The sequence below is a fragment of the Lytechinus pictus genome, chromosome 5, assembly GCF_037042905.1.
Source record: "Lytechinus pictus isolate F3 Inbred chromosome 5, Lp3.0, whole genome shotgun sequence".
Lineage (NCBI taxonomy): Eukaryota > Metazoa > Echinodermata > Echinoidea > Temnopleuroida > Toxopneustidae > Lytechinus > Lytechinus pictus.
In genome coordinates this window covers 30,676,534-30,695,000 of record NC_087249.1, presented here as the reverse complement: position 1 = coordinate 30,695,000, position 18,467 = coordinate 30,676,534, and the positions used below count along the sequence as shown (strand labels likewise).

The window sequence follows — 18,467 nt, the reverse complement described above, 5'->3', positions numbered from 1 at the left end:
TTGGAATTTGAATACATGTCATAAGCAAAGGCTTGTGCCCCTCCCTTTATAGCCCAAATTTGGCTCGCTTCTCTACCCTTTTAAAGTGCCCCTTTAACCGTGTTATAGTTTTCTAAAACATTTTTATAAAAAAATAATCCCTTAACAATCGAACCCATTTTCCCTTGCATTCTTGAGAAATTGACACACATTTTGAGTGACAAACTTATGGGGGGGGGGGTCTCAGAGACGAAAAAAATCAAAATTATTGTTAGACACTTCTGTCATGTCTTGATTCTGGATTCCATTCCTAATCCATCTATATTTATCATGTTTATGATATTATTACAGTAGAAGTAACGATATTTATTTTGCTGATTTATGTAGGCCTACTGTATAAACTTTCCGTCATTGTCGTTTCGGCACAAACAGTCACTCGTAATAAATGCGTGCCTTACCTTCAAAATATCACACGAAGATTATATTGTATTGCTTACACTTCATCAAATGTATATAATGTTATTTTTTCCATAAAAAATATATTACGATTCCAGTCTTTACCAAATTGTATTTACATGGACACTAGTGCGAATGCATGTTGTCAAGGAGGGGGTGTGTCTATAAATATAAATTACTGACAAAAAATTAATATCACATCCAACAGTAACCTTTGTCCTCTCTCTCCTAAAATATGCAAACCAGAAAAGGTTACCCCTCATTTTTTTTCTGTCAGCCCCTCTCCCTCAGTTCATACCACTGGGAAATATTTGGAATGATTTATGTATACATTGTACCCCGCTCCCTGTGATCCGCGTCTGTCAAAACACAAGGATCTAAAATAATCTAGTCGGCCTGATGCTATGTTGATTTTTAATTATTATTTTGCCCCCCCCCCCTTAAAATTCGCAAACTTACCTTTCCGTCGAAAATTTCCATTAAGTGTTACCCATATTGTGCAAACAGACCCATTCATTTCAATTATCAAAACCACACTTTGGCAATCAGCTCGACCGCATTGCTCACTCGCTCGTATTATTATGCTTCAACATTCTAAGTAATTTAACCCCCCCCCCTATAGGAAAACGATTCCTGCCTATATGCTGCCATGGAAATCTATCCAACGATCCTGCAGGTGCTAGGCTAATCAGTATATTAGAATACAACATTGCAGTTTCGATTACATACATAGATCTATTTAAAGATCTCTTTTTAGCTTCTCTTTGCAAAAATAAAAACTTGAGATTAAAAAGGAAGTACTCTGCGATAAATTATCGTGGGAGTATTGAACAAACATAAAACATGCTCGATATAAGGGAAAAAGAGAAGAATGGGGACACGAATGCAGCTTTTGTGTTTAATCTCTTGTGTATTCCTGTTAGCTAGCTCATATTAGTTGAATGAATGATACACGGCATATTGTGACTGATATCGGCGAAATTATGTGGAAGTGTAATTTAACAGTAGTTCTTATTCTTGTCGTCTGCAAGGCAATCTGTGATGGAAGGAAGGATATTCAGAATGATCACAAACACTGGAAGGTATGTATCGAGCTTTTTAATTCAATGAAAACTGTCCGATAGTGGAAGTGGTATGTATACTTCGCACAAACATTCATAAAATCCTCAATGGCATCAGGTTGTATATGCATGTACTTAGTATTCTCCTCTCCTTCCAAAAGTGACATGAGGATAGTGCCCAGTTCGACGGAAGAAAAGTGATATTAAATCTTTATTACCATTTCAATTGATGAAAATTTCCCTACGTACAGATCAAACAATGTTTTTTATTTTGCTTTTATTATTGCGTTCAAAATATAACACAGTGCATAATATCAAATGTGTTTACGCATGCAATTATATAGAAAATAACCTACTAATATAAACACCATATTCATAATACATAATTAAAACAAAATAAGGATGTGAGTATAAACTTCACTCTTTTTTTAACAAAAACATTAATCTATGAACGCAGGAGTTCGCTCAACACCTCTGGGGCACCTTTTATGTATACTTCTCTTAATATCGCTTTTATTATAATTCATAAATTTGTCTTTATTTCGCAGATAATTTTATATCCTGTAATATTTTAATTTATATTTCGTTTACCGTTTTTTTTTCCAATATTTTTAGATACTACAATTTTTGTATGTTGTCAATTTGTGATTTATATGATGATATTTAGTTTCATTGTTAATATTACGACTGTTGTATAATTGATTTATCTAAATGTATTACCTCTGTGCATGTCTATATGTAAGTGCGGAAAGTCAATCCTCGCTCCAGCGAATTCAGTGCACAAGCCACACACAGTAGTTTGCCTGCATAAAACCATTCCATTTATCATCATGGACTATAGAGCTCCATGATCATATCCTTAACCTTGTGTTGACGTACACCACTGTTTGTTTGTATGCCACTATTGATTACGCACTACCCTTGTTTGGGGGAATCCCCATTCCTGCATGGCATAGCCCGTGGGCGCGTTTCCGTTTTACACCCTGGCGAAGGCATTTTCCGCAAAAATAGCCACAAAGCGACTAGTGAAGAGTCTACACACGTCGCTGGTTGCAGCGTGCGACACAGGCGAGTCCCACACCACCGCATGCAATCTGCACTGTTACTGATCAGAGCATTTCATGTACAGAGAGCAGTCATATGAGTGAAATCCGAACATGCTTTTGCAGTTAGGTTTTTTTTATGAAAAGTTAAGAAAAAGTTTTTTGTCTAAATATAAATTATTAACTAAATGAATAGAATGACAGACAAAATAAAAATAAACAGATTCATACAATAGAAAGAAAATTGAAGTTTGATGGATTGATACACTTAGATGTCGAAAGATAGATATAGAAGACTGATAAATAGATAGAGACATAGATAGATAGATATAAGTAGGGAGAGAGAGAGAGAAAGACAGAGAGATGGATAGATAGATAGATAGATAGACAGATAGATAGAAGGGGGGGGGGAACTTGAGAGATGGAGAGATGTTATAGATAGATAGATAGATAGATAGATAGATAGATAGATAGATAGATAGATAGATAGATAAATTGATAGATAGATAGATATATGGACGGATAAAGAGAAATAGAGAGAGAGAGAAAAAGATAGACAGATGGATAGAGAGAGAGAGAGAGAGAGAGAGAGGGAATCTGAGAGATAGATATTAGATAGATAGATAAAGAATGAGAGAGACAGAGAAGATGGGCAAATTAACAGATAGATAGATACTGTAGTTACATAGATAGATAGATAGATAGATAGATAGATAGATAGATAGATAGAGAGAAATAGAGAAAGACAGACAGATGGATAGATAGATAGAGAGAGGGGGAGAGAGAGATAGAGAATTTGAGAGATAGGTAGATGTTAGATAGATAGATAAATAATGAGAGAGACAGAGAAGATAGACAAATTAACAGATAGATAGATACTGTAGTTACATAGATATATAAATAGATAGAAGATAGATAGATAGATAGATAGATAGATGGGGGAGAGACCTTGAGAGAGGGAGAGATGTTATAGATAGATAGATATATATATGGACGGAAAAGGAGAAATAGAGAAAGAGAGAAAACAAGACAGATGGATAGATAGATAGATAAAGAATGAGAGAGACAGAGAAGAGCGACAAATTAACAGATAGTTAGATACTGCAGTTACATATAGATAGATAGAAGATAGATAGATAGATTGATAGAGAGAGAACTAGAGAAAGACAGATGGATAGATAGAGAGAGAGATAGATAGATAAAGAATGAGAGACAGAGAAGATTAACAGATAGATAGATACTGTAATTACATAGATAGATAGATAGATAGATAGATAGATAGATAGATAGATAGATAGATAGATAGATAGATCTATATATATATAATTTGAGAGATAGATATATAGACGGATAGAGAGAAAAAGACAGACAGATGGATAGATAGAGAGAATTTGAGATCAAAGACTGAAATAAGTGAATGTTTACATACAAATAGAATCATAACAAAATATAAAGTAAACATTATAAATAAATATCAAATACAATACAAATTCACTACAGATGAAAAAGAAATGTATCATAAATAAATACAAAGGGCCAAAAGTAATACAAAGTGTCACCAAAGAAGAAAAAAGCGGAATGAAAGATTAAGAAGAAAGAGGTGAGAGAAGGGAAAGAAATTGGGATAAGACAAAGAGAAGGGAAAGCAAGAGGGGGAATTTGAAAGAGAATAGGAGGCAACCTTCAGAAAAAAAAACTCATTATGCAATACAAGACGTTTAACAATGGTAACAAGTAAATAAAGTAGTAATTGAATCGAATCAGGGAAAAGTAGAGCTGAGGAAATAGACTCCCGAGGGAAGTCGAGGCAGTGTTGATATTGCACATGAGTAGATTAATAGATGGATAGAGAGAAATAAAAGAGAGACAGATGTTAGATGGATAGATAGATAGACAGATAGATAGGTAGATAGAGAATGAGAGAGACAGAGTAGATAGACAAATTAACAGATAGATATATCATGTAGTTCCATAGATTGATTTATAAGATAGATAGTCATGATAGTGGATAGACAGCTGATATGATAGATATAAGGATAGATATAATATGAAAAAAGGTATTTATGTGTTTTATTTTTCAATATTTTAGCTTTTATTTGTTTTCATTCAATCATATAAACGATCATGTGCGATAAAGTTTTAAAAAAATCGCGCTGCCAACGTATATAGTTCAGCGGAACAACCAAAATACAGAGACTGAAGCTTCTGTAAGCTGCATTTGCACGTATGTTCTGCGGATATCTTCGGTGCGGACTTTTGGATCGCGCGCCCAGCTGATTATGTAAAGAAACGTAGACGTAGACTCTTCACTAGTCGCTTTGTGGCTATTTTTCCGGAAAATGCCTTCGCCAGGGTGTAAAACGGAAACGCGCAGCCCGCGCAATAGCAGTCTCTATTGCTGAATAGAATGATGTTTATCTAAAGCCACATCGATAAAGGCTTGTATTGATCATTAAGCTGTATCATCCGTCTTGAATACAGATTATTGATTATTAGAAACTGGAGTCTGAATTTTCATCTTAGTTACGTCATTTTGTTATTATTCATTTTACAACTCCAGGCAGATATCGACGGTGGGAGATTGATGAATTCGGTTGGTAAGCTTTCCATCTCTTATGCATTCTGTTTCACTTGCTTATTTCATGAAATCATCCACTGTATTAGACAGAATGAGTACGAGGGAAGCTTATCTTTCATGTCAAATATGACCCTAGTTTAAAATACAATCGAAAACAATCACGTTTATGCTAACAGTCTCATTTTAAATCATTGATACTATTTTGTGAGACATACATTTAAAATGTTACGGCCTACATCATTATATACGATGAAGTCCAGAAATAAATGAAAAAAAATCAAATAAACCAGGTTAAATAATTCATTTAATCATTCAGCTCGTCATTCATCCCATAATAAAAAAAATTTAAAAGGGCTTCATCATTAGCCCCCATTTTGTATATATTTACACCATTCACAGTCAAGGCGTGTCCAAGGGTTGTAACCCGTGAAGAGTGGGGTGCTCGACCTGCCAAGGATAGGTCAGACATGGCAACTCCGGTTCCCTTTGTGATATTACATCACACCGATATGCCAGAATGTTTTACCTTTGACGACTGCTGTAAGATGATGCGATCCATACAGGTAAATTGCTCCTTCTTCACCCCCCCCCCCCTCCCCTCCGCCCTTCTTTCAACAGGGACAATCATTCTTAGACAAGAAAGAAATTCATTAATCAAGTCTAAACAAAGTGAGTCACTCGCGCAAAAGTGAGCTAATTCGTCCGCATAGTGGCACATTTTGAGCCAAATGTGTCGCTTTTACGCGAGTGACTCACTTTTTATTTTATGTGAATTCATATTGCTACAAAAAAGTTCATCGTGTCTTTTTCTGAAATGATTTGTACAATTCAGTTTACACCTCGAATTGATCTGAAATGAAATGTAATTGTTATTATATTACATACAAGTATTATAATTGAAGTTTAATGTGTTGGTCTCGGATGCATTCTTGAATTATTTCGATCTCGTTCAGGATTTCCACATGGACGTCAGGGGATGGAACGACATCGCATATTCCTTCCTGGTCGGCGAAGACGGTTTGGTATACAGAGGTCGAGGATGGGACACCGTGGGTAGTCATGCACCCTGGTATAACTTCAGATCATTAGGTAGGTCTATGATGTGGATGATTGTTAACAGGGTGATGGTGCTGGAGATCGTGTGAATATGACGTTGTTTGTGGTGATGGTGGTGATGATGACAATGATTATGAAGACAATAAATGATGATGGTGATGATGGCGGTGGTAGTGGTGGTGGCAGTAGTAGTAGTAGTAGTAGTAGTAGTAGTAGTAGTAGTAGTAGTAGTAGTAGTAGAAGAAGAAGAAGAAGAAGAACAAGAAGTAGTAGTAGTAGTAGTAGTAGAAGTAGTAGTAGTAGTAGTAGTAGTAGTAGTAGCAGTAGTAGTAGTATAGTAGTAGTAGTAGTAGTAGTAGTAGTAGTAGCGTAGTAGTAGTAGTAGTAGTATAGTAGTAGTAGTAGCAGCAGCAGTAGTAGTAGTAGTAGTAGTAGTAGTAGTAGTAGTAGTAGTAGTAGTAGTAGTAGTAGTAGTAGTAGTAGTATTGTGTTGTTGTATATTGGTGAAGATTTTATTTTGATAATGATGATGACGATGATGGCAGTGATGATGATGATGCTGATGATGGAGATGGTGGTGGTGATGATTATGATTTTTTATGATGTTTTTTAAGTGGTGATGGGTGTAGGGTATATTGCAATTATTATGTGGAATACTATTATCTCATCATATTGATTTATATACCGTCCCTGTTTTCTCTTTCTTTTGAAGGCATATCTATCATGGGTAATTTTACAACGAAGCTTCCGAACCAGAAGGCAATAGAAGCTGTCGATGAAATCATTAACTGTGCCATTGTAAAGTGAGTCTCCAATATGCAAAACAAATAGATGAGTAGTAGTAGTACCTATATGCAATTCAGTGGCGGATCCCGTGGGGGGGGGGCACATCCGGCCCGTGCCCCCCTTTTGAGAGGCATAATCAAAATTTGTAATGTAAATGCCGTTCTAACCCAAGTGTGCCCCCTTTTTTTTAAGTGAGGACGTTTTTTTTGCTCGTCAAATCTTCCATGGACGAAATGACCTTGAATTTGGGGTGAAAACCTTTTTTGTTTGTTTGTTTTTTTGCTTGTCAAATTTTCAGTGGACAAAATGACTTAAAATTTGGGTAAAAAGCTTTTTTTCGCTTGTCAAATTTTCCTCGGGAAAATGTGTACCCCACTTTTGGAAAATCCTGGCTCCTCCCTAATGTAATTCAATTCAATTCGAATAAACATTTATTTTCTTCTATTTTCACAAAATATCATTTTTCATTATAATCTGTATAAAATCATTTGTCATAAAAGAGTAGAAATATAAATAAGATTTGTTAAACAGAAGAAGGCGTAATTCCTCAAAAGCAAGAGCTTGTGGAGGGATATGCCTGTAACACAGAAGGCGGTTGGTCTCCTTTTGGGGATGTGTTTTCAAGTTGAAAAGAACGGATCTTGGTCACACTAGATTTTTGAGAAATGTAAAAATAAAAAAAGCGGGGATCAACTGCGCCTGCCTCCTCCGTCCGCAGTAAGGCAATGAACGAAGGATTTTAACTGATAGCTTTCTCACGTATTTTATATATTTTCGCATATTGCATTCTACCTCTTACTTTGACACCACCCCCCCCCCCCCTCCTCTACTTCCCACCCCCTCTCTGCCCCTCTTTCTCAATCACATTTTATAGCAATAAACTCAAGTCTGACTACATTCTCTATGGTCATCGTCAAGCTACTCCAAACAGGACCTGCCCAGGCCAGGCTCTGTTTGACATGATCCAAACTTGGCCTCACTGGGTAAGAAATTAAGTTGAATCGTTTGCCTTAATTATTCAAGCTCATCTTTGTACAAAATGATAAGGAATTACTCCGCAATGATGTTTAAATGGATTACGTACAATAATATTCTTGAATTTCAGGTGATTATATAATACGCTCTAAGAGAAAAAAAAATCAGGTTTTGTTTAAAAACTATGAACCTACCGACAATTTGTTGAAAAATATACACATAAATTGAAGGTAATTACTCAAACTCCTATAGATTTATTCTAACAATGATCCATGTATATGATATATGTCCAAAACCCATCTTAAAATAACAATAAATGCCCCATATACCCCATTTGTCCATGATTGTGAGGATAGTTATGGGGGAGGGGGATTTTCTTTTTGATAAAGCTGCCCGTATATACACACTTGACTTCCTGAACAATACGGAACGTCAAATTCAATGTGCATAATGTTTAACAAATTGCAATTTCATTTCATATTCACCTTGAATAGATGCTTTTTTTTTACTAATCTGATGAAATTAAAAAAACAATAATTGTGAAGTCTATGTAGCTTCATTACTTTTAAACTTACCTTAATCACCTGGTTAAATTATTTACTTTATCATTCGACCTTTTATGCAGATGAATGAATCTTGATATGTTTGATAAAGTAGATGAAAAGATGTTTAGCAATTAATTTGGGATTTTTCAAATTATTTCAGCGCTAAGAAATCGATCACACTCCATTCGAAAAAGAAATCATCAATGAATATCATCTCTCAAGAATAAGATTCTCAATTTTCTAACATTGTTTTAATCTAATTTTCTCATTTTCTTTCGACAGAAACCCGGAAACCACTTTCCACCAAAGCAGTGACAAAAAAAAAATACAACTTCTTACTAGGCTTAAGGTCATCGCGTTCACTTCCGAAACGAGGATAGGATTTTTTTATTATTTTATCTAGAAACTTAATGCTTCATGACAGTATGCCTGAATATGTTGTTTTTACTCATATATATTAATTTCATTTTCAATAAGAAAATTATAAATAAAACCATCCTACGCATACATCGGAAATCATTTGAAATGTTTAGTTTTAAACACTTTAAAAAATATATGAATGATGAGCTCCACATCATTGATGTGCTAGTATTATTATCTAGAATATTTAGTGCAAAAGGAGTTTACAAAAAAAATCGACAGTGATTTATATAGCGCTTTTTCTATTTGTTTTAGCTCCATGGTGCTTAAAATTCCATTCAAGGAAAATATATAAATAGGTCTTCTTTTTAGTAAAAAAACAAAAGCCTCTTGGAAAAATAACAATAGCTGCCCCAAATAAAACCAACAACTTTCGGTTTTCAATGCACTATTCAAAACGAAAATTACTGAAATGTCTATTTGATATTGCTATATAATGAATGAGGTTTTGTATGAAGTGTTGCTATATTACGCATATAATACGAGTTGATGAATACATTTAATTGTTTTAATCTTTCAGTAAATACATATTCTGTCATTTGTATATAGTAATTCGTAAAATGTAAAACTGATTATGTTTGCGTTATTCCAAAACTGTCAAGATGAAATACTCTCTCTTTGCTTTGTTTGGTAGACTTTCTCATCTTCTAAAAACATTAAGTCATCAGGTATGCATATTGCTACATTTACCACCGGCAAACAAATCGCATAATACTACCATATATTCATGGTATATCATTAGTACAAATACTGGTTAAATAAGTTTCTTCCAATAACATTCGGAGTAATATTATCTTTATCATTAATAATGATATTGCACAACCATTCATCTTAGATCGTACTATCAGGTCGCAATCGACTTCACTCGGTTGGCCATGAAGAGTTTGGTGAAAGTGATTTTTGTGACTCGTAGCAGTAGAAAGGCGACTTCAAACAAACTGATGAATGACATGCCGGTGAAGAGGCCCATTAGCCCACCTATATTACCCAAGATATTTGGGATCTGGGTTAGATGTTGAAAGAGAGAGAGAGAAGAGGAGAGATGGAGAGAAATGAAAGTGACAGAGCGGTGAATCGTGAGTGTGTGGGGTGTGGGTGGTTATGAAAGAGAGGGGGAGGTAGAGAGAGACAAAGTGTGTGTGACAGAGGATGTGGGGGGCGAAGGGAGAGAGAATATAATTACGAAGGGAATCAGGGAAGAGAAAGAGGAAGTTGATGGTAGGGAAGGAGACAGAGACATAACAGAGTGAGAGAAACAGACAGACAAAAAGAACAGTAATGACGAAAGAAATAGGAGGTGAGATGGAAAGAAGATGAATAATACATGTTATCTGACTAAGAATTCTATCTATAGAGCAATTATTATTCATTAATTCCATTATATAGTGTACATCTGAACGAAAGTCGGTTAGTACAACGTACGTGATAAACATATTTTTTGCCAAGTTTTTTTTTCGGCACAAGTGAAATAATTCATCGCCAGCTAGAACCCTTTGAAACAAATTGCCAGAACCAAATTGAGTATTTTTAGGCCCTCAAGACACCCACCCCTTCCATGATATTCTTGATCTGCCCCTGACAACGAGACCGGTTTGCCGATCTTTTTTTTAAATTTGGGTTACTTACTGTATATCGAGGTACTTGCTCAACTCTCTCCACGTTCAAAGTTTCGAAGTAGATCATCACACGAATCATATTTTTCCTGGATGTTGATAAAAAGTGATATGATGATAATAATGAAAATAGCAGCAGTGTAAATGATATTGGTAATAACAATGATCGAAAATTTCGTCATGATACTAACAATATATCAATGATGATAATAATAATAGTAGTAGTAGTAGTAGTAGTAGTAGTAGTAGTAGTAGTAGTAGTAGTAGTAGTATTGTAGTAGTAGTAGTAGTAGTAGTAGTAGTAGTAGTAGTAGTAGTGTAGTAGTAGTAGTGTAGTCGTATAGTAGTAGTAGTAGAAGTAGTAGTAGTAGTACTACTAGTATAATAGTAGTAGTAGTAGTAGTAGTAGTAGTAGTAGTAGTAGTAATAGTAATAGTAGTAGTAGTAGCGATAATAGTAACAATGGTAATAATAATTATTATTATAATTATAATAATTATCTTCATTATTATTTTTATAACATTTTATAATTTTAGTTTCATATCGTTAACTTACGCGGACATTTCTTCTTGTCCTAAGATAGAACGCAGTTTGGGATCGAATACAAACTTTCGCACAAGATGACTCTGCAGTAAAAAAAAAGAAATTGGAAAAAAATACAAAATCCATAGTAATATATGAAATATATATCAAAACAAGCCCAAATAAAAAGTTTTTTGTAGAATAAACAAATCTATATATTCTATACCATTATTAAGTTCATTAAATTATCTCAATCGATTTGAAATATCTACGATGAGTTACGGTATCGCAATGTGTTCACATCACACATTCGTCAGTCACTGTTCCTATTAAACAATACTCTTCTTCATGCAGCAAAACCAAATGAGTTTTATTTTACTTAAATCAAATATATATATTCATGTTCAGCCTTATAGGTTTTAGTCGCAACTGGACTGAATTCTCCACACTGCTCACGCTATTTTGCTTTTGGCTTGGTAAATTATGTTGAAGAGAAAAATATATTGACACTGCAGTATTTTCCATACTGATGAATGTTCAATGCACTTCATTTTTACTAAGATTATCAATAAAGATATTTAAATGACAAGTCCACCCCAACAAAAAATTGATTTGAATAAAAAGAGAAAAATCCAACAAGCATAACACTGAAAATTTCATCAAAATCGGATGTAAAATAAGGAATTTATGACATTTTAAAGTTTCGCTTAATTTCACAAAACAGTTATGCATATCCTGGTTGGTATGCAAATGAGGAGACTGATGACGTCAACCACTCACTATTTCTTTTGTATTTTATTATATGAAATATTCTACTTTTGGCTCAGTTGTCAAGTGAAACGGTGATCAATTCCTCCCTGAACATGTGGAATTAGCATTGTTTAATACTTTATGATTCAGTCAAGTCGGTCCCTATGGTCAAATCTCTAAAAAATGAAATATTGTATAATTCAAACAATAAAAAACAAAAGAAATAGTGAGTGATGGACATCATCGACTGACTCATTTGCATGTCACAGAATTGTGCATATCACTGTTTTGTGAAAAATAAGCGAAACTTTAAAATGCCGTAACTTTCTTATTTTACTTCCGAGTTTGAAATTTATAGTGTTATGCTAGTTTGATTTTTTCTCTATTTATTCAAATCAATATTTTACTAGTGGACTTGACCTTTAAGGCTCATTAAGGTTCCAAAAATAGTTTCATAAAACTGGTTATAATAACAAATTTACAATAACAGTTAAAAGCTACTAAAATCCTTTAATCTGATTGGCTGATGGTAAATTTGTACATGAACAAGTCTTAATGAAACTGGTCCCTGTTTTTTTTTTTTACATTACCCTGAACCGCCCTGATGGCCAGTCTGCTGATGATATCGATGCTCTGTAGTTCCTCTCTCTTGCCAAGGCAAGATGGAATGAAAGAAAATAATTCAGGCTTAGAAAGAACATGACAGGTTGCATTCCCATTTCAGGTAGATTTTCCTTCATGACAAAAATATCGGTTTATTTAACCGTCATTAATCTTGCTTATTTATCCTGTTTGACATGTTTAAGAAGACAATCGCTGATGGATTATGATTATCTTTTCATTTTCTGAGAAATTACAGCATGTACTGGTCGGAGCGCAATTAAACCCATAAAATACTCATCAAATATTAACTAAATTCATTAGATCCATAAAACTTGCGCCACAAGGTCACACTCTTCCTTACAAAGTAGGTGCAAAAAGTTAAAGAATTGCATCGCATCTTTTAAGACGGAAAAAGAAGAAAGAACCCTCAATACACAGATAAGAAACACGATTTAATCAACAAGCAAAACTTAAAAGGGCAAACTTCTCCACAAATCTATATTCTTGGCAATCGACATTAATCAAGAAATTGAATATTACTTACTGGCAAGGTAGAGGACAGTTACAGTGCAGATCATCATTGATGCAAAGGGCTTGGACTTCAGAGACACACGACACTTAAAAAAGAAAACAGATTACCTTAAAAAATGAATCTACGTCACACGTGTGTGCTTTGATTTTCAATAAGACCATCACAAATCATGTCTTTTATACTTAATTTATCAAGATAAGTCATTAAAATTATGCAACTATTTATACCCAAACTTCTCTATTGCATTTTTATTACTGACAAACCAGTAATTTTGAGAATTGATTTTGAAATCATTTCACTTTATATCGCCATCATTCAGTAACCATGGTAACTGCAAAACTTCGCTGTGAGTTGAGATGAACTCAAACCAATCAGGGACGCCATAATTCCTTAGGGGAAAAAGGACACGGGGATTATAATGGGTCATTATTTATTATTTATATTATTATTTTTTTTTTTTTGGCGTCACCTGTCACCTGTGCCTGGGAGGCGAAAAGCGAACTGAATCACTATGACCCGCAGGTCTCTCCTCCCGATATAACTGATTGGGGGAATGCAGGTGGACCACTACACCGGGGTTTCCCCCTACTCTTATACGAATAGTGCAGTGGGTCCTTAACGTGCAAAGGTGGTGACTCTCCTCTACACGGGGCCTCCATTTAACGTCCTATCCGAGGGACGGAGTGTTTTCCATTGTAACATAGCCTGCATCTATGAAACATGGGAGAGACGTTTACACACAACGCACTGGCTTCAGTCATCCGCCCGGGGTGGACTTGAACCCACGATCTTTGGTTCGACGGGCAGACGCGTTACCGACTGAGCCAACACCGCTCTCGAATTTTACGTGTGCGAGGTCGACATAATGTCCCTTTGCTTATATAGGCCTAGCTCATACATACAAGACATGGTCCATGGCCCTTCCTTACTGTATAACAAATTGAGATCAATCACATGTTTGATATTCATTTCAACTCATATCTTTAAGTACATGATTGTGCCAATGTTGAATTTGCTTGCTATTGATCAGGATCCAATGCAGTTCTCTGAGCTCACTGGACTTACTTTCCGTGTCATTGATCACACTGCATTGCTTGTAATCAAATATGATGTCGTCCACACAGCCACATCGATCCACCAGGTTCTGCTGGTAACACATAGTCAGGCAGCATCGAACAGTGTAGTCGGTACTGGAATTCGAAAAGACAGTGGCACTTTCCACATCCGAACATTGTGAAAACCTTGGCAGACGCTCTATGACCTCCTGCAATTGACCAAAGATATATGTTAGGATTATTCTTGATTTCTGCCAATAACAGGAACCTCATATTCAATTTAAGTACGTTCTGTATATGGCGAGACGAGAACTAACAACGAAGGAACCTTATGATATAAATTATGCTAGAGAACCGGAAAAGGTCCAGAAGTCACCCTACTTGACTCATCTATATCATAGATCGGCTAATCATAAGCCTCCCCCCGGGGGGGGGGGTATTTTGTGTAAATGTATGATACTTAGTAAGTATGTGCCGTGGACGAGACCCCCATTTCCAGCCTAAATTTCCGTTCCAGAGCATCACCAATTTAGAAAGCCATACAAATTCCTATTTTTCCCCGTCCCGGAGACCCTCAATTTATGGTTTCTCGTTCCAGTGCCCGCTCATACTCAGCGCAACGCAGCACAGTGGCAAATTGGCATTGACTGCGTTCAACGACAGCCAAAGCTCGATGTCGACACGTGAACAAAACTACCTTACCTAAATCACAAAGGCTGTTTTTACGTAATCGTGCAACCCTAATCACGATCCCTTGACGAGAAGAAAAACACATTTTGCAGAGGAAACATCAGATGGGCATTGTCATTTGGAAAGTCTCCGATCATGTACAACGCTCTTCAAATAACAATTGCGTTGACCTTCCTTGTTTTGATGTTACATTTCATTTTAAACGTCATATTTTCTTTATGTATTAAAGGTTTTTCAGGTCACTTGACTGCTGGATAAAGGTGATGATGAGTCCTCCTGGTACTAGTATAAAATTTGAAGAACCATTTCCTACTACTAATATACTATTACTACTGGAGCTACTGCCATTGCGTGCCGTTGCTACTGCTGCTAATGCCGCTACTACTGCTACTGCCGTTGCTACTGTTACTAGTTCTGCTACCTCTACTATCAAAACTATTATTCTACCACTACAGAACTTTCGACCATCCCGATGCTACTTCTGCAACTATTATATACCTCTCGCAGCCCGATGTAAATGGCACTTCCGGTCGCTAGATTGATGGCGTCATCTTCGGGAAAGGGCATGGTATTAGGGGCGTGGATGACAATCTTGGCACCACGGTTTGGAGCCAAGAGGCCCATGTACTCATCTTCGTCAATCATCAGTGTCATGTGTAAACCTGTAATAATCAGCAGTAAATAATTTGGGGTGATTACACATTAAAATGTAATTGTCATAGCAAATCTTAACATTGGTTATATTATTTATTTATTTCCAGGGAACCCGTAAAGTACAGTATGGCTATATATCCATAGCCAATTTGAAACTGGTTATCACTACGATATGAGTTCTATATTTTATATTACATTCATGATATGTCTATGATATGTAGTATTAAGTTATATACAATCATTTGATCATGCAATACTATATTTTTATGTATTTTAACCGTGAATAAAACCAAGCCAACCAGAACCTATCCACGTGCGGGACCAACTTTGACCAATCTTTGTTTTTAATCAAAGGGCCCTGTGTTCATATTAGGTTGATTGCTTTTGAAAACTTGCAAATAAATATATGTTATCAATATTACAAGGAAGAAGAGTAACCACCCCAGCTCTCCTCTTGATACGACTTATTTCATAAGTACGTATCAAGACTAATGTTAAAAAACATGAATCTATGGACCTCCTGTGAGGGCATCCCAGCCACTCCCCTCCTGTAAAAGGAAAATGGATAATTACCATATCTTGCCCCTGTTTTGCTCGTCATCACCGTTTGATGGTTGGCATCTCTGCCAAAGTTAAAAGTGAAGCAGTTCCCGTAATGCCGGTTCTGCAGGACTGTAAAATCCTTACTGCAAGATAAGAATGACATTCAAGACGTAAAATGTAAAACGTGTGGGATATTAGCCGGATGAGAGATAAATTCCTGGAGAACATTTGAATGCAATAGGTTAGAACGAATCAAATAAACTTTGCAGTCCTGAAACCACATTCAACATAATTTCGATTATCAAAAACGATTTAGATTAAAAATTGTTCTTTCGTGTTTGTCAATCCCCAATCGATAAATCAGCGATCACGCTAAACAAACTAAGAGCAAGACACCTTTACCACACTTAGCAGGAGTAAAGTACCGACAAAAGTACTAGCAAGAGTTATAAAGAACAATCCATAAATCGATGCAGTTAAATGCAATTTGGGAATACTTCAGTTGTTTTTAAGACGTAATTTCAAGAAATGTTATATTATAAAGTATTATATCAGTATTTCCAGTCAAATATCCATTTAAACAGGTTATTTTTCGTCGCGTAAGGCAAACCTCTAAACCATTACAGTTTAACCAAATTGGGAACATAGTTCCTACGACGAAAGTATGAAATAATATCTACCTCAGATTGCATGTTTTCTGATTGTAGGTGCATTGGATCACGAAGTCTTCAAGGGTATGTCCGTAGTCGTTGAGCTCGTCCTTAGATGGCTTGACCACGTTGATAAAGTCGCTGAAGTCGTCGGCTTGCGATGCAGTATAGAAGCCCTTCCAGTCGTATTCGTCATGGACATTGTGCCAGGCAGCACCAGTTGAGTCTTCTGATCTATCCGAGCTCTCTTCTTTTCACATTCAAGTTTTAATAAAAAATAACAAGTAATTGGTTTAGGAGAGTGCGTGTTTGTTTTGGTTTTCTTTTCATTTTAAGCGTCTTGTCAGTTTTTTTTTGCAAAAATTAGTTCTAAGCCGATCACATCATAGACCTAGTAGGTTCATGATCTGAAGCAAAGATTTCGACAACCTATTACAGGCAGAACACTTCGCCTGTGCTCCACAAAATAACCCAGCTTGTCTTGAAATAAGAGTGAGATTTCAAGACTTTAAAACATACCAGAAATTAATTGTAAATTCACAAGAAAATGCAAAATTTATAATTGTTTTGAACTTAAATTGGCTTACGATTGAATGAAGAAATTATTTTACGTGGAGCATATGTTTCATTAGGCGATGATAGTTATTGTTAATTGATTTTAATTTGCGGCATTTTAATTCATAGGATGCTAGTGGCTCATTTGAATTTCAACCATCAATGCTTACATTTAGGTGGTCGAATATTAGAGAGGATTTCATCAACATTTGTTGCCAGATCAGACATCTTGATATTAATTGGCTGAAAAGCGCATGCCAAAATAACTGCCTCACCTGTTGTTGATTCGGGTAAATCACCGTCGTCGATGTCCACAAGGCCTTCGTATTTTGTGTCATAGAGCCGTGACCTTCGCATCTTATTGTCGTTGCACACTGTGACAGCCGGGAAGGTCTTCACCACCTCAGAAACTATCTCAATCCTGGTCGAGTACGGCGAGCTTTGGAAATCATCGTAGACGATTTTCGCCTGGATGACGAGGAGGCCGAAAGCGAGAACAACGATGGCTAGCCAGCATAGACGAAACAGCAGATGACCACGGCCGATTATGTATCTTAGCCCGTGTAACGAGGTCTCGTCACCGAAAGCATTTACGGCCCCTGCCACGGTTTCGTCGTCGAGATCGTCCTTTGACATTTTGTCGCTGTTCCCCATTTTAATGATCGTCATGTTTGGCGTTAGACCGACCGTTTCCGTTTAGAAAATCCCCTGTTCGGTTTTCTGTACAGATGTTTCTTGTTGGTGATCACATGTTACCTGCGATGAATTTCAGAAGAATGTTTGTATTATTTTGAAATGATAAAAGTTATGAATTTATAACATATAAAAAGGATGACTATTGGTAATAAAAACTAAAGCGGATGCTTTATGATAAATATTTTACTTTAATTCTTAGAAAAGAAATGCATGTGAAAAAGAATGACCTACGAAGAAATTCGTTCTAAATTTATATCATTCTATTTCCGTTTATAATAGAAAGTGTTTTTGTTCAATATGATGACTATTCTTGAAGAATAAAATATGAAAAGTCTTACCCGTTATAGTACATGTCTGGCCTTGGGTGGCTGGATGGACAACAGACTTGTGAGCCAATATGAAGGCTGGGTCGTTCCGTCGCGTCGGAACCAATTAAACACAATTTGTCTGACTCTGAACACCACCTTTGAGTGCAAAATTATTTAACTGTCGCCTTTGTATAACTATAGGGGTTTTTGGTTTGTTGGCGATGACGCCTTCATATCGACTAATTGAAATTGCTAAATTACTGGTCTACCGGTAATACCATCCCATTGTTTTTATCGATTCCCATTAGACTTGATCCAATAAAAGGCGAACATTATTGACTTACACAAAATAAGATGGCATAGGTGGGGATGGAGAAGGGTGGACACTAGATTTAAA

General features: G+C 35.9%; 2 protein-coding genes across 3 annotated transcripts; one reads left to right on the top strand and one right to left on the bottom strand.

Annotated features, from left to right (window-relative positions):
• The first annotated feature begins 1,244 nt into the window (after positions 1-1,244).
• LOC129260296 (peptidoglycan-recognition protein SC2-like) lies at positions 1,245-9,423 on the top strand. Its single transcript, XM_064100232.1, has 7 exons — positions 1,245-1,517; positions 5,100-5,136; positions 5,517-5,680; positions 6,071-6,206; positions 6,886-6,976; positions 7,834-7,942; positions 8,762-9,423. The coding sequence occupies exons 1-7, from the start codon at positions 1,377-1,379 to the stop codon at positions 8,792-8,794; spliced, it is 711 nt and encodes a 236-aa protein (XP_063956302.1). The 5' UTR covers positions 1,245-1,376; the 3' UTR covers positions 8,795-9,423.
• Positions 8,172-18,263, bottom strand: LOC129260300 (degenerin-like protein unc-105). 2 transcript variants are annotated; one of them, XM_064100230.1, is made up of 11 exons: positions 18,101-18,263; positions 17,342-17,822; positions 16,542-16,761; positions 15,892-16,004; positions 15,163-15,326; positions 13,985-14,183; positions 12,932-13,004; positions 12,375-12,432; positions 11,068-11,138; positions 10,526-10,601; positions 8,172-9,902 (listed from the first exon to the last, which is right to left on the bottom strand). In XM_064100230.1, exons 2-11 carry the CDS (start codon positions 17,733-17,735, stop codon positions 9,744-9,746), a joined length of 1,527 nt encoding a protein of 508 aa, XP_063956300.1. In that variant the 5' UTR covers positions 17,736-17,822; positions 18,101-18,263; the 3' UTR covers positions 8,172-9,743. The 2 variants fall into 2 exon arrangements, with proteins under 2 accessions (XP_063956300.1, XP_063956301.1); XM_064100231.1 differs by lacking the exon at positions 18,101-18,263 and adding an exon at positions 17,994-18,074 and having other exon boundaries at positions 8,826-9,902.
• Positions 18,264-18,467: the final 204 nt, after the last annotated feature.

Excerpts from the sequence above, each read along its gene's own strand:
- LOC129260296 (XM_064100232.1), top strand. The coding sequence starts at position 1,377 with ATGAATGATACACGGCATATTGTGACTGATATCGGCGAAATTATGTGG. Across the intron at positions 5,681-6,070 it reads AGATGATGCGATCCATACAG|GATTTCCACATGGACGTCAG; the intron begins GTAAATTGCTCC and ends GATCTCGTTCAG. Across the intron at positions 6,977-7,833 it reads ATTAACTGTGCCATTGTAAA|CAATAAACTCAAGTCTGACT; the intron begins GTGAGTCTCCAA and ends CACATTTTATAG.
- LOC129260300 (XM_064100230.1), bottom strand. The coding sequence starts at position 17,735 with ATGACGATCATTAAAATGGGGAACAGCGACAAAATGTCAAAGGACGAT. Across the intron at positions 16,005-16,541 it reads CAGAAAACATGCAATCTGAG|TAAGGATTTTACAGTCCTGC; the intron begins GTAGATATTATT and ends CTTATCTTGCAG. Across the intron at positions 11,139-12,374 it reads GGCCATCAGGGCGGTTCAGG|AGTCATCTTGTGCGAAAGTT; the intron begins GTAATGTAAAAA and ends TTTTTACTGCAG.